The 14,931-nt window shown below is 45.5% G+C and overlaps 1 protein-coding gene across 4 annotated transcripts in view; it reads left to right on the forward strand.

The window, feature by feature from the left end:
- mta1 (metastasis associated 1) overlaps positions 1–14,931 on the forward strand; it is a 36,922-nt gene that overhangs the window by 16,307 nt on the left and 5,684 nt on the right. For all 4 annotated transcript variants that reach the window (XR_012959011.1, XM_076107757.1, XM_076107758.1 and 1 more), the window contains 9 exons: positions 7,079–7,205; positions 8,648–8,711; positions 9,024–9,141; positions 10,152–10,254; positions 12,273–12,372; positions 12,799–12,987; positions 13,708–13,782; positions 14,234–14,292; positions 14,587–14,849. Coding sequence is in view for 3 of the 4 variants with exons in the window: in XM_076107757.1 (XP_075963872.1) it covers positions 7,079–7,205; positions 8,648–8,711; positions 9,024–9,141; positions 10,152–10,254; positions 12,273–12,372; positions 12,799–12,987; positions 13,708–13,782; positions 14,234–14,292; positions 14,587–14,849 (1,098 nt within the window). In the remaining variant the exon portion in view is untranslated. The remainder of the gene's footprint in view (positions 1–7,078; positions 7,206–8,647; positions 8,712–9,023; positions 9,142–10,151; positions 10,255–12,272; positions 12,373–12,798; positions 12,988–13,707; positions 13,783–14,233; positions 14,293–14,586; positions 14,850–14,931) is intronic.

A 14,931-nucleotide genomic window follows, 5' to 3' on the forward strand; every position in this document is an offset into this window, starting at 1 on the left:
CGAAATGTGACAGAGGCGTTGGCCTCTTAATTTTCTATGCAAGAAAAACCCTGGTAATTATTTTCAGTGTGTGTGTGCGCGTTCATACATATGCTGCTTTATCACTTTTTATGCAGGAAGAAAACGGTGTGTGCGTGTGTGTGTGTGTGTCTTTTGAGTGTTCAGTAAACATGAAAATGTAACTTACAATCAATGTGGCTGAACCCATCCCTCTGGTTTCGTTGCACCTTTTCGTTAATCCCATGCAGGTAAAAGAAACCCAGCATCGAATTATAATATTATTGATGAGACGCGGTGGGAGTGCAGTAACGTTTGTGTGAGCAGCTCCTATCGAGCCCTCTTGGTTTTTTTGGGCTGAGCTCTGCCAGCTGCAGTTCGGTAAGGGGCTTTCAGACATTTGCAACATGTAAAAAATGCATGGCAGGTATGGCTGTGCACCGCATGGGTGTGGGCTGTATCCTGTCTGCGTCTCCGTATCTACAGCCTGTGCGTGTGTCTGTGTGTGTGCGCATACATGCTTGTGTTTGTGTTCATGTCTTTCTTAAATGCATGATGGACTTGAGGTCTTAGCTCTGGGCCCTGTCACAGGAATCGCTGAAGGGGTACATTTAATTGTGTGTGTGTGTGTGTGTGTGTGTGTGTGTGTGTGTGTGTGTGTGTGTGTGTGTGTGTGTGTGTGTGTGTGTGTGTGTGTGTGTGTGTGTGTGTGTGTGTGTGTGTGTGTGTGTGTGTGTGTGTGTGTGTGTGTGTGTGTGTGTGTGTGTGTGTGTGTGTGTGTGTGTGTGTGTGTGTGTGTCTGCTGTGAGTCATTGATCAAATATTTTGCTTGCAGAGATTCTGAGCACTGGGGCACACGGGGCCTCCGACTCCGGCCTTAGCCCCTCCCCCTGTGAGCGAAGCAGCCTCCTGAGTGGTCGGCCCTCTGTGGCGGACTTGGCTTTTTACCTCCCCGGCCCCTCCCTTCAGACAGTTTGAATTTGCCGTGACTCGAAGCTTTTTTTTTTTTTTTTCTATTTTTGAAATGTGGCTCCTAGCTCCCATAAACAATATACGACAGCGTTGCCAGCGAGCTGACGCACAAAAGTAGAAGCAGTGGAGTCGAGCTGGCCGTGGGATGAGTGTAGTATATCCCAGCTACAGGTTTATTCCTGCTCGCACTCCAAAGTGGGTCACACACCGATGTCACAAGTCACATCCCTTCTTATCGGGATGCTTTTATTACCGTTTCATAAGTGAAATCATTCGTAGTCTCCCTGTCTCTACTCCGGCAGCAGCCTCACAAGCGCTCTATATTTATCATGAGGCGATGAAATGTCATTATGGAAGTACGTCCTACAAAGAGAGGATGAGTTTCTCATTTGCATCCCCGGCCGCGGAGCTTTATGAACCGTCCTGATCAGCCGTAACGATTACAAAGTGAAGGCAACATCCTCGCCTCCTGTCGACACAGTTGTGCCTCGTTATCGTACAAACAGAGATTTCATGCCGTTGTTGCAGCTTATTGGTCTTTTTTTGTTTGAATTTTGTAAAAAAAAAAAAATGTAATTACTTGTTCTGGTTGTCAGGGAAGAAAGGGGTGAATTATGCTAAATTACACCTCGATGTGCTGCAGCTTTTTGCAACTACATAGATTTTGGTTACAAGGATACTGATAGAAATGAGGTTCACTGAGGAAAGAGGAGACCAGGTTTACATTCAGCGCAACAATCTGATTACTGTTGCACTTTGTTTACATACAGTACATGCACTACCACCTCACCCCAATGACAGACTTTCTGTTTCTTGTTTACGTGACGTTTAAGAATATTTGACTGTGGTTACTTTAAGGGGAATCCCAGCTCATGAGACGAGCTCTTCAGCCTGTGGAAACAGCTGTTTACTGTCCTCTGGTTCTCGGGAGGAAGCCTTGTTTTGTCTGGGGAAATGATCCTTTGAGATGTCAACGAATGCTATCTGGTTTTGGAATTTTGGAAAGCCGGCCTTACAAATGTGGAGTTTGAATGACGTTGGTATTTACCAGAGCGTCGAACGAAAAGACACATTTGCTTTGCGACACGAGGTGTACAGGATCCAGTGAGGATACCTCGCCCTCTGCTGCATCAAGCCTGACCATTTTTCTGCAATACGAAATATCTGCAATGCTCCTGTGAGTGCATGTAAACGCACCAATTGACATATGTACGTCTAATAATCAGAAGGAGAGTTCAATGTTCAGGAGAGGTCGCTGAAGCATGATGCGTTAATTCAAATGGTAGGGTCACATTAACCTCATAATCCAAAACTGTGCAGAAAAGCCGTTTTAATTACTGCCTCTCTCTTGTTGTCATCGTTTCCTTATAGAGCTGTACCTCCAGAGAGGACACGTTGTCAGCTAGAGTCCCATTGTAACCCAAATACAACGCACACGAAAATCGATCGGCACTTGTTGTCCCGTTTAGTTTCCTACCGACTGTGCTGCTCTGGTTCTTACTCCTGTGTGGAATGTGCTGTGACTGGAGAAACGCAGTGTTCACAGTGAACTCGTGTAAGGTGGAAATACTACTAAACGTCGACAAACCGATATCTCGACACCATATCTCGGCCATGTTTTGAGTAAGACGATCGGTACTTTTTTATCGGGGTTCTTAGTGGATGGTTATGTAAGGTCAGAGAATGCACATTACTGTGCACACACATACCGTAATGCACCTTTCAGGACCACGTTAAGATGATATTTGACTTGATAGATGTCTCCGCGTTACTGGGATCTGTTGGTTTCCTTGTGACGGCTGATGTTCGAGCAGAAGCATGTAGCTGTCTGCTTCTGTCTGCAGACCTTTCATTACCACACGGACACACAGAGGTGCAGTCAGTTCGTTAAGGTAATAACGGTCTGCTCGTGCTCTCCTCGCCCTCAGGCCTGCTCCCTCCCCTCCCCTCGCGGTCCCTCGGCCCCGTAAGGCGACCCATTCATCAATAATTGATAATTGGCTGGGACAGGTGAGATGGAGAGGCAATTTGTGGAGAGTACGGTGTGGGTGCACTGCCAGGAGATTGGCTCGGAGGAGGACTGAGGTTGGGGAGTTGAGTTGCTAGTCAAGGACGCTCAGCCATGGGCCAGTTGGAAGAGCCATGCAGCTGATGTCCCACTGCATAATAACGTGTGTGTGTGTGTGTGTGTGTGTGTGTGTGTGTGTGTGTGTGTGTGTGTGTGTGTGTGTGTGTGTGTGTGTGTGTGTGTGTGTGTGTGTGTGTGTGTGTGTGTGTGTGTGTGTGTGTGTGTGTGTGTGTGTGTGTGTGTGTGTGTGTGTGTGTGTGTGTGTGTGTGTGTGTGTGTGGAAATTCATGGATCTGTGCGTACAGATGTAGAGCCTCATTTTGGATGAAGAAAAGCTCAACAATAAAAACCCTTTACAAGGATAATAAAGGAATACATCTCATAAAGAGCTGCAGAGGACGAACATATTTTATGTTTTGTACAAACACAGAAGTAACAATATCAACATTTTCTCCAAAAGAACAGTTCCTCCTCGTTTTTTTTTTGTTGCAGCCAAAAAATAAAGACATCCCAGCAGCTGGTACTTATGTCTGAGTTTGTCTTATTTCACGCTTGAATGCTTCCTTCATGTATATTCTCTGGGCTTGCTCTGACTGTCGCACAGGTGACTGGGTTTCCCCGCAGTGTTTTATGGTGGAGGCACCCTGCGGTGCCTGAACAATGTACACCTTATTACCTTTTTATAAAATCTGATATTAGGCCTGAAGCCTAATAAGCCTAATATCAGATGAGCAGCAAATGCCTCGTATTTAGTGGTAGTTGAGGCGTCGACTAGGAAGCGAAACGTTCCCAGTTTGCGTCCGGCCGGGGACATTTGTTAAAAATCGTAACTGTTTGCCGTCCCAATAAAGTACCCCACTAACGATGATAAGAAAGCTAGTCTTGCTACACAAATGAGATGAGATATGTCAGGATCTGTCTGGTTGAGCTCAGCCGATAAGCGATTCATGCACCACATTCGATTTTTAAAAGTTAGAAGTGGAGACGAATGTTGCAGTCAGCTGGGCAGCTGGAGGAAACCCTTATCAATGAATGTAAAGTGTTTGCTCTACAGTTGTACGTTTGTCCGGTCGAGATCTTTTTCTGCTTTGGAGCCTTTGTGTAGCTATAAAACGAACGAGCCTCTGTGCTGTTATGCCATTATTCTTCTAACACAGTTCCTGCATAAATTAATAAGAGTTGCTGTCGTTCATTTTTCTTCCAACGTTTCAAAAAGTGAACAAAAATCTACACTTGTTTTTATTCAGCAGCGAGTCTTGTGTAAGGCTCACACCTACTTCCTCTTCACGCCTGTTTGGCCAATAAATGATGCAGTCCTTTGCAATTTGATTCTGTTTTTCCGTATTGTGTATTTTCATGCTAATGCCACCATCACTACCAGTGAAGAGCTCATTATGAGTCGCTGAGCTGGAAATACTGGAACATCAACCTGAAAATGTGTGTGTGTATGTATATATATATATATATATATATATATATATATATATATATATATATATATATATATATATATTTTATTATTTGCTTTAACCCACTTGGTCATTACAGCCACATTACTGATGATTATTCATCAACAATCTCATTGTAAAATATTTTGCGAAAGCACCAATGATCCGTTTTATATTGATATTGAGGTATTTGGTCAAAATAATATCGTGATATTCAATTGTCTCCATATTACCCGGACACGTGTACACGCACACAACGCGAGAATAAGGTACATGTCACAACACATGTTTGAGCCATGTCGCACATGCATAGCGGCCTCGCTAACGCACACAGTTCATGTTTGCCTCCCCGCTCAACTTCCCACAACTTCTTTCTTTTTCCCTTTTTAATCTTGTGTTTTGTTTTCCTTTATATTAATAATCTCAGTCCATATTTTGTTGCTTTTACATGGCAGAAGATGGAGCGAGGCCCATGCTATGTGTGTGTGCTCTGCCTGGGCACTGATGGTGCGTCTGCTGGGCTGAGTGAGTGAGTGAGGGAGTGAGTGAGTGAGGGAGTGAAGGAGTACTTATTGATTTTGGCCACACATCTCCTCTCCTGAAAATCCCTTGATTGCTTTTGTTCTGCTCCCCGTCTCCCTCTTTCTGTCTCGCTTCCTTTAATGAAACTCCAAATGAATTGGAGCACGTACAGACTGCTCTTCCTTCTCTCCGTTGCACTCACTCTCTCGCTGGTTGTCTCTCTCTCTTTCTCTCGCTCTCCCCCTGCTGATTTCTCTATCGCTCCTCTTCCTCCTCGTTGCCTTTACGTCTCTCTGTCTTCATCTCTTTTGTCACACTTTCCTCCCTCTGTGCTCTTCTGTTTGTCTTTGTTTTATCGGTCTTCCCGTCCGGCTCACCTTCTCTTTTCTCCTCCCCCTGCCACCTTCGTTTCCTCCCCTCCCCTCATCCACAAATGAGGAAGCGAGTGTGCGTTGGAGGTGTTGCCTACCAGACGACTCGGGACACGTGACCTACTCGAACGGGCTGATAGCCCTTCAGCGGTCGCTCTTTCCGTCCGTTCCTGGACGATTATCGAGGACTGTTTTTCTCGATCGATTCTGTTAGTCCAAGGTTACACCCGGAATAAAAGAAAGCCCTCAGAGGATCCACGTCGTAGCACTCCGAGATACAATGCCGTACATGCTGAGACGGACTTGTGAGAAATTAGCTCAATCAATAACACGAGCAACACAAAAGTCCGTTTTACTAGTCAAGTGGAGTCCTACTCAGCCTGTGAAAACAGTTTAATGTTTTCTGCTCCTTCAAGTGTGAAACAATAACCGTGATGAAGCCTCATGATAGCAGGAGGTCTGCGTTACTGACGCGATGTATGCAGATTAGAAGACGTACTCGTTTAGGTCGGGATGGTTTCTTAAGATTCTTTTAGTTCCTCAGCTTTATGGAAGTGCAATACCGAATCACCCCTTTAACACAAACACACATCTGTTTACGTCTGTCCTCTTTATGGGGCCCTGTAACAAAAACAACAACAAAACCCAGATATTTAGCGAGGACATCTCTCCAGAAGTAGTGTCCCTGTTTCCACAGAACGGGTAGAGATTGGTTCTAATAAAAACTTCTGACTGTGGGGTCTGTGGATCGCCCCGAATAACTGTGACTCTGGAAAGAAACGAGTGCTTTTAGAATCACTCATGAGAATCCTTTCAGCTCTATTATTTCGGGGTGACAGTAGAAATGTGTGATGCCGATATCTCCGAACCTGGGGCTATAAAACTGAACCCCTCTGCATGAGTGTGATCACTTGTTTGTTTTTGGGAGAGGTGTCATTTGGCTGAACCAATGGTTTTATCCATTGGGGGGTAATCTGAGCTCCTCTTTGCTCTGTTGTCATGGCTGAACCGGCTGTGCATGCTTTCGTACGCCGGTTATAGGCGATGGCGTCATTACAGGAGCTTAGCACGCACCCTCAGGTAAACACTGTCAGCTCTTGTGCACTGGCTCAGCCGTCACCACGTTGAGAGGCAATAGAAGTGCAATCTTCAAGAAACAAATGCTGACCTTTTCTCAATGGAAGCTTTACATTTGGTTGCTGTGTCTTTTTGCTGGTCTAAATGCAAGAGGGGACGCTGGGTTGGTGTTTTTTTTAACATTCAATTCAGGTTGTTTTTAGTCGTCTTTTAACGCTTGAAATACAGACGATTACCCAAGTAACCGTATAATGAAAACACAGCTGGGGGGCATTAAAATGGTGGAGAATCCCGAGCAGTGTGGAACACGTTATTTGTAATGAGGTAGAACCGCAGGATCGGATGAGAAAGCCGTGGCCAGATGTGGTTTTTCGTACTGAAGGTGTCGACATAATCGGTGAGATTTTATGTAAAATATCTGAATGTATACGCGAGCGTCGTCCTCCCCGAGGACTCAATGTTCCGGTTCATCAAGTGTGCATCCTTTATACCAGCTTGTTGTACATCTCAGACTGTTTGTGGCCATCCCCCCCCCCCCCCTCCCCTGTTCTCCCTGCGGACATCATTGTTCCTCCTCATCCAATGGGTATATGTTTGACCGTTCACCCTTTTTTGCCACCCAGGGGAGCTGGAGGAGGAGATGGAGAATCCAGAGATGGCCGACCTCCCCGAGAAACAGAAACACCAGCTCAGACACAGAGAGCTCTTCTTGTCCCGCCAACTGGAGTCTTTACCCGCCACACACATCAGGTACGCTGCTGTAACAACACCCCGGTGTTACGCCGCCAGAGTATCCGTTTCAATTTGGGTTCAGTTTGTCTTCTCTCCCCCACAGGGCACAGTTTTGATAGCGCATACCAATCCCAGGCTGTGAATGAAGCTACTCCTTTGGGGCTACTATTGAGTCCAGAAATCCCAGTTTTTCCAAATCAAAACATCCCATGGAAGTGCTTGTCAAGAGTTCTTTTCACTTAAATAAAAACCGCTCATTTTGACCGTAAACTTACATTTTATATGGTGATCTAGCAGCCAATGCTACTTTCATCTCTAATCAGAGATGCCGATCACGATCCTTCAAAAGTCTGACCTGCCCATTTATATATATTTTTGTCTTTCTTTCTGTGATTCATCCTTCATCAAAGTATCCTCTCAGACGGTTCGACCAAGATAGCGCTTATGCAACGTGTTTTCCCCGTAGACTTTCAGTCTAGACTTCTGAGAACTACACTTGAAAGCACACGCAAACATTTTTTGGAACTTTACTTTCATAGAAAATTTGAAATCCAATTCAACTGAATGTTGAAAATAAAACTGTTAAATATCTTTTTTTTTTTATGAACCTTGAGACTGAATGAAACAGTTTGTCTACTTAACCTTCTACTTAATAACTACTTCAGAGTTATTTCAGTTTTAATACAAGTTTTGTTTTTACCTTCTGTTCTATTTTCATGGTCGTAATAAATGAAACAAATTCCTCCTCTTTGGATTCTGTGCGTGCGGCTGTAAAAACGTCAGTTGATGACGTGATTATTCATCGATTCCTTATCACTCGCATTATCTGCCACTCATGAGGTTGTATGACGGCTGAAAGATGTTCGGGAGCCAGTCAGCTTTCAGTCTCACAAACCCCAGATATGAAATAATAAATGAATAATAATATTATAAGCGTGCGCGTTGAGCACTAAATGTCAGCGGTGAGCTGTTTCTACATATAGAACCGCCGTTGCTCGTGAGTAGGCTCCAGGCAAACCCACCTAATCATTCCAACCTCATTACTTGACATTCTGAACAGTGGCAGGAAGAGCAAACTGACATCTGCTGGAATAAAAAACAAAAATTCAAACCTGATTTTCTAACTTTAACACCCGTGTTGCTGCAGCGGCGCAGGTTGCACGAGGTGTTTTGAGTTCATCACCCTCGAATCGCGCTTGCCTCGGGCTAGAAGAGGTGCGACTACTCGGCTGGTAAATAATTTGGATTCAGACATCATCGTTGCAGTTTCTGAGATTCATCCTACATCAAAGTATCCTCTTAGACAGTTAGACCAAGGTAGCGCTTATGCAACGTGTTATCCCCAGAGACTTTCAGTCTGTTATTCTGTGTTTCACATGTTATTCACTCTGTCTTCCCTCCTCCGTGTCTAAACCCTCTCCTTCCTCACCTCCTTCCCTTACATCCTTTCTGGACTCCAGGGGGAAGTGCTGTGTGACTTTGCTGAACGAGACGGAAGCCCTGAAGTCTTACCTGGAGAGAGAGGTGCGTACCACCGGCGCTTCATGCTAAAATAACAGGACGCGGCCTTCTAAACTGTGGTTAGGTGTGTTAGAGAGAGAGACTTATGAGTTAAGAGATTCTTGTTTCCAGATGAATTATTCAACGTGTTGACCCAGAATGTTCTTTTCACATACAGTAATGAGGAGACGAGAGACTAGCAGAGGGGAAGATACACACACACACACACACGCGCAGACACGGATACACTCCTCTCTTTCGCCTCTCCGTTTGCCCGTCTCGCTTCCTGTTCCTTTCATACCATCCTCACGCCTTTCTGCCATCTGTATTTCCCAGGATGCCTTTTTCTACTCGCTGGTATACGACCCTCAGCAAAAGACTCTGCTGGCGGATAAGGGGGAGATCCGCGTCGGGAACAAGTACCAGGCCGACATCACCGACCTCCTGAAAGAAGGTACATCATACTTAAACTTAAATCTGGGGCATTTTTTTTCGAGAGAAGCTTATTCACAGCGTAGCACATTAACGGTTTCCTGCAGGGCTCTTTATTATATTTCTTCTTTTTAGCAATTCTCAGGAACATTTTATGAACTTTAAGTGGCCTTTTCTCCGCCAAGTTATTGAAAAGAAAAACGATTAACCTGGATTTCAATGGCAATCGCAGTGTGGCAGCATGATTATACATAATCAAAGCTTTAAGAATAACAAACTATTGTTGTTTTGCTGTATACGTGATGATTTTCCTGTAACCTGGAGGGTATGGAAAGGATGGAGAGCTTACTGTTGCTTTTGCTTAACAACTGCTAAGAGCGCCCATTTCCTCCTAATACAGGATAACGTGTACACTTGCATCAGGCAGTAACTTACTACAATGCGAGACACGTGTGTATGTATGAACGCACAGGAACACCTGAAACTTAACACTCAACAGTTTTTAGGTTCCTGGCCAAACAAGTTTAGCTAACTAGTGTCATAAATGTTGTTTAATTTAAGCTGATGCATAATGCAAATGTGGGCCTCATTTTAATCTCGACTGATGTCTGTTTATTATACCTTACACACACGTTTTTAATGTCCAACATAACTTTGATTCTAGCAGTCTGAAGGGTATGTTCCAGACCTTGTGTGCAGATATTCAGCACTTTTAAATGTGACTATTTTCCTGCCATATTTAGGGTTTCAGTGTTTTGCCAGAATTTTATTCTTAGCAGGTGGGAAAACCTCTGAAATTGCAATTGGGCACCATGGGGACACCGAGCGCTCTAATTAAAGCCATGTTAATGACATTCTGTTCCATGTGTTGAAGCTCAGGCATGTCAGCTGGTTTGTTTGCAGGCTGGCAGCTCGACAGACTCCACCTATTCAACCGTGGTGTCATTCAAGCTTTGCACGAGCTAGTAATGAGTAATAAGGAACCGTAGAGGTCTATAGGAGAAATAACTGTGTCTGTGTGTCTGTGTGTAGACGAGGGCGATGGCAGAGACTTGGAGAAACTCGAGGAGAAGGTCTTTGACCCCAACAGCTCACTGACCGAGAAACAGATTGACCAGTTCTTAGTAGTTGCTCGGTAAGTCGACACAAAGTGCTTCAGCATACAAATGATCAAAAAAAGAAAACAAATATACAAACAATAAGCTTTCTTGTAGCGAGTATATATGCCAAGTATGAAGCCTCAACCAAGAGATGGTTAGCTTAGCGTAGCATAACGACTGGATATAAGGGAACCGTGCTATCCTGGCTCTAAGGTAACAACAATCTGCCCCAAAGCGCATTAATTATCATGCATCTTGTGAATTTTAGCTGCTTAATTCAGGGGCAGTGACTTGCTCTCTGGCTAAGAAACAGTCCTGCACAAAACATAATTTCAAACCTGATCATGTACAGCTGAAAACAACGTGTGCGATAGGTGAGCTTTAGAGGTGCTGGTAGGCAGATTTGTTTCCTTCAGACAGCTCCAGACTTTATGCTAAGCTAGGCTAACCGTCTCATGGCTCCTGCTTCGTATCTAAGAGCGATGTCGCCGCATTAAAGCAAATAAGCACGTTCCCCCAACTCCAACCTTTTTCCTCTGAGCGCTAAGTTGACGAAACGAAAGTGGCCAAGAAGTTGTAGTTTGTGTCTTACCTCTATGGTCCTTGTCCCATCCCACCATCGGTGAAGGCCTTTATGGTCCTTGTCCCATCCCACCATCGGTGAAGGCCTTTATGGTCCTTGTCCCATCCCACCATCGGTGAAGGCCTTTATGGTCCTTGTCCCATCCCACCATCGGTGAAGGCCTTTATGGTCCTTGTCCCATCCCACCATCGGTGAAGGCCTTTATGGTCCTTGTCCCTTCCCACCATCGGTGAAGGCCTTTATGGTCCTTGTCCCATCCCACCATCGGTGAAGGCCTTTATGGTCCTTGTCCCTTCCCACCATCGGTGGAGGCCTTTATGGTCCTCGTCTCATCCCACCGTCGGTGAAGTGCTTTATGGTCCTCGTCCCATCCCACCATCGGTGAAGGCCTTTATGGTCCTTGTCCCATCCCACCATCGGTGAAGGGCTTTATGGTCCTTGTCCCATCCCACCATCGGTGAAGGCCTTTATGGTCCTTGTCCCATCCCACCATCGGTGAAGGCCTTTATGGTCCTTGTCCCATCCCACCATCGGTGAAGGCCTTTATGGTCCTTGTCCCATCCCACCATCGGTGAAGGGCTTTATGGTCCTTGTCCCATCCCACCATCGGTGAAGGGTTTTATGGTCCTTGTCCCATCCCACCATCGGTGAAGGGCTTTATGGTCCTCGTCCCATCCCACCATCGGTGAAGGCCTTTTGTCTGCTTCGTTAGGATTTGCGCCACTCAAAACAAAGCCTCTGCTGCTGCGTTGGCCTTCTTCGTCTGTTTAGTAAAGCGTTGTTTTGATCTCCTTTACTTCCTCTGTTCACAGACCGCTATCAACCCCGAAAGTCCCGACAATAGTTGCTGTGGACTTTGGTGAAGTGGCGCTACATCTTTTACCGACAGACGCTCTGCAAACACACTTAGATATTTTCTGCCTTTTTATTGGCCTTGTGTGTTTTTTTTCTGAGGTCATTGTCAAATCCGATCGCCATCACTGACGTAGCCAAACTTAACAGCGGCGTAACTCGTTTAGCTGACAAATGATCATTTTGTGTCAGAACGGGGATGTCTGTGAATTTGATTGGATAGAAATCAAACCAGATTTATCGACATACGCGTTCTTTTAACCGCTCAGAAACGGGTTAGCGAGCTGCTGGTAGACGTGTTGGTCGGACTATTCCTTTAAAGTATCACAAACTCTTCTGAACATTTGGTCGTCTTCGTTTCTCTTTGTTGGAGCGAGCGGTTTTATCTCCGTGCAAATTGGCTGGAGTTGTATAATTTGCTGCGACACTACAACACTGAATATTTTATCAGGAAGCACTGGATTTATTTTTTTGTGCATAAGTGGTTCAGAAAAAGACCTTCGGAGGGAACTATCTCAATCACTGAATGTAGAGGGTGAAAGTATGACTGAAAGCTTATTTTTCTATAGAAATAATATATGTATGTGTCTCTCTTTGCGTCATGTCTGTGTCCTGCAGGTCAGTAGGTACATTCGCCAGAGCCTTGGACTGCAGTAGTTCTGTCCGGCAGCCCAGTCTGCACATGAGTGCTGCTGCAGCCTCCAGAGACATCACCTTGGTGAGATACTCGCACATCCACACGCATGAAAAGCGGCCTCGGGGTTAAATCAGCATCGCACCGCCGTAGGTGAAGAGTGTAGCAGTTGTGCTTGTCGCGCACATGCGTGTTAACGTGTGTTTGTGGTTCTGTTTGTGATTGTTGAGTCTGTGGTTATCCTTAACAAGCACGGGGCCCCCAGAAGCCTAGTGGGTCTATTCTGCCCTAGATCTTATCCTCCATATATAAAACATAGATGAGAGGCCTTCTAGCTAGCCACACACACACACACACACACACACACACACACCCGTACGCCTTGAACAAGGGGCTGCATATAAGCTCCACGGACTGAACAAATGATACAAGTTATTATCCTCCCAACAAGTCAGCAGAATATAAATTGCACGATCGTTTCAAATGACATGTTTTCTATCGCACGTTTAGTTTCACGCCATGGACACCCTCCATGCCACGGGCTACGACATGACCCGAGCCATCGCAGCGCTGGTACCCCAGGGTGGGCCCGTCCTCTGCAGGGATGAAATGGAGGAGTGGAGCGCCTCGGAGGCCAACCTGTTCGAGGAGGCGCTCGAGAAATACGGCAAAGACTTCACCGACATCCAACAGGACTTTGTGAGTAGCAGAAGCAGTAAATAAAAGGAACTGAAAGTGTAGCGCCTATGGTCTAATTTAAAGGTGTGTGGAATAGGTATTCAATGCACCCGTAACCACAGAATTAGAGTTAACCTTATGTCGCAGTCATTTGGGCTTATTTAAGTTATTTAGCTGACTTTAGATGGAGAAACTTTCAAGCACAATAGTGGTCTTGCAAGCTCACATTGCAGCCAGCCTCTTTACTAAAGAGTGAACACGTTGAAGCGGAGCACAATGAGCATTTATACAGAGAAACGTGAGAGAGAGGACGTTACTGCTGCACACTGTGCTGAGCGCTCGCCGTGTGCATCACTCCACCACCTGGTGGTGGTCTGCCGTCAGTGCCGCTCACTCAGGTTTCCACCCAGGCCTCCTCTCAAACAACAGGACTACGCCACCATTATGGGTGGGGCCTCGACTTGACGGCTCAGTTTTCACTCTCAAAACTTCTTCAGAGGCAACTCGACGGCGCTACTTCAACCTCGGCAGCTTTTGTGGCCTGTTTAGTTGTTTTAGGTCATTTAGATAAGGAATCTCCTCGTATAAACCGTTGGTATATTCATGCGGGAGTGCTAAATCCACTGTTTAAAAGCATCTCGACAGTCAGAAGATAGCACATATTTCTTTATTGGTCTGCTCTCACCATTTTACGAGCGTCTCCACTGAAATAACGAGTATTTTGTGGCCTCTCTCCTCCAGCTGCCGTGGAAGTCCCTGACGAGTATTATTGAGTATTACTACATGTGGAAGACCACAGACAGATATGTACAGCAGGTAAAACACATTCATTCACATCAAGGTTTCAAGAGAACTCTTCATTGGCATCTAGTCATTTAAACCAGGCTGTATTTCTCTCTATGGCTCTATAACTGTTACGACCTTTTAGTTTGCATCCGATCTACATCCCTAGTAAAAGGAAAAGGAATATTGTATATATCCTCTTTTACATTTGATTTTAGTGTCCTCCCTCTTTTCTGGTGAACAATTCCCTTTTCTTTTCTTTTTATACTCCTTTTTCTCACAGTTCGGCTGTATTCTGTCATCAGGGAAGCTCCAAATTAAAATGTACAACAAATTAGAAATGAGTCAGTTTTATTCAAAAATATTCCACACTCTGTCTTAGAATCAATGCAATCCGTGGGGGGTGTTTTTGGAGCACGCCTCTCTGATCCCACTGTTCTTCCTCTGCTCTCTTCATCCTCCTCACCCTCTGTCTCTGCTCCAGAAACGATTAAAAGCAGCCGAGGCAGAAAGCAAGTTGAAGCAGGTCTACATCCCGAACTAGTGAGTACCTCCAAGTTTCTGTGTGACTCAAATAATTACATTTATCACGAGTGCATGTGTGCGACTCTTGTCATCTGAACACATGGAGAGACGGTTGTTTTGACCCTCTACAGCAACATCTGTTGTGTTTTAACAGTTGGACATCTGCCACTGTTCTTTCAGTTAGTCAGTATTCATGCCAGCTCTCCGTACAGCATCAGTAGAACTGCTGCTGGTGAATGTTGTATATTCTCTTTGACCGGTGTAGTCTCTGATGGTCTGACCCCTCTCCCTGTTTCTGTGGCGCCTCTCCAGTAACAAGCCGAACCCCAACCAGCTGAGTAACAATGTAAAACCAGCTCTGGTGAATGGAGCGGCAGTTGCAGGGGTCCCGGGGATCGCAGGGGTCCTAGGGGTCCTAGGGATCCCAGGACCTCCAGGGGTCCCAGGACCTCCAGGCGTCCCAGGCGTTCCAGGCGTCCCAGGCATTCCAGGCGTCCCGGGTGTCCCAGGTGTCCCAGGTGCCCCGGGCTCGGCGCAGGTCCCTGCCCTCGGAAGAGCCTGCGAAAGCTGCTACAGTAAGTCGCTCAGCACTGCTGTCGCAATGTAACCGCAACAGCCGCTGTTTCTTTTGCTTATTGAAATTCAAAATAAAATGAT

This window comes from Anarhichas minor, unplaced genomic scaffold (genome assembly GCF_050575085.1).
Source record: "Anarhichas minor isolate MPS153535 unplaced genomic scaffold, ASM5057508v1 ptg000040l, whole genome shotgun sequence".
Taxonomy (NCBI): domain Eukaryota; kingdom Metazoa; phylum Chordata; class Actinopteri; order Perciformes; family Anarhichadidae; genus Anarhichas; species Anarhichas minor.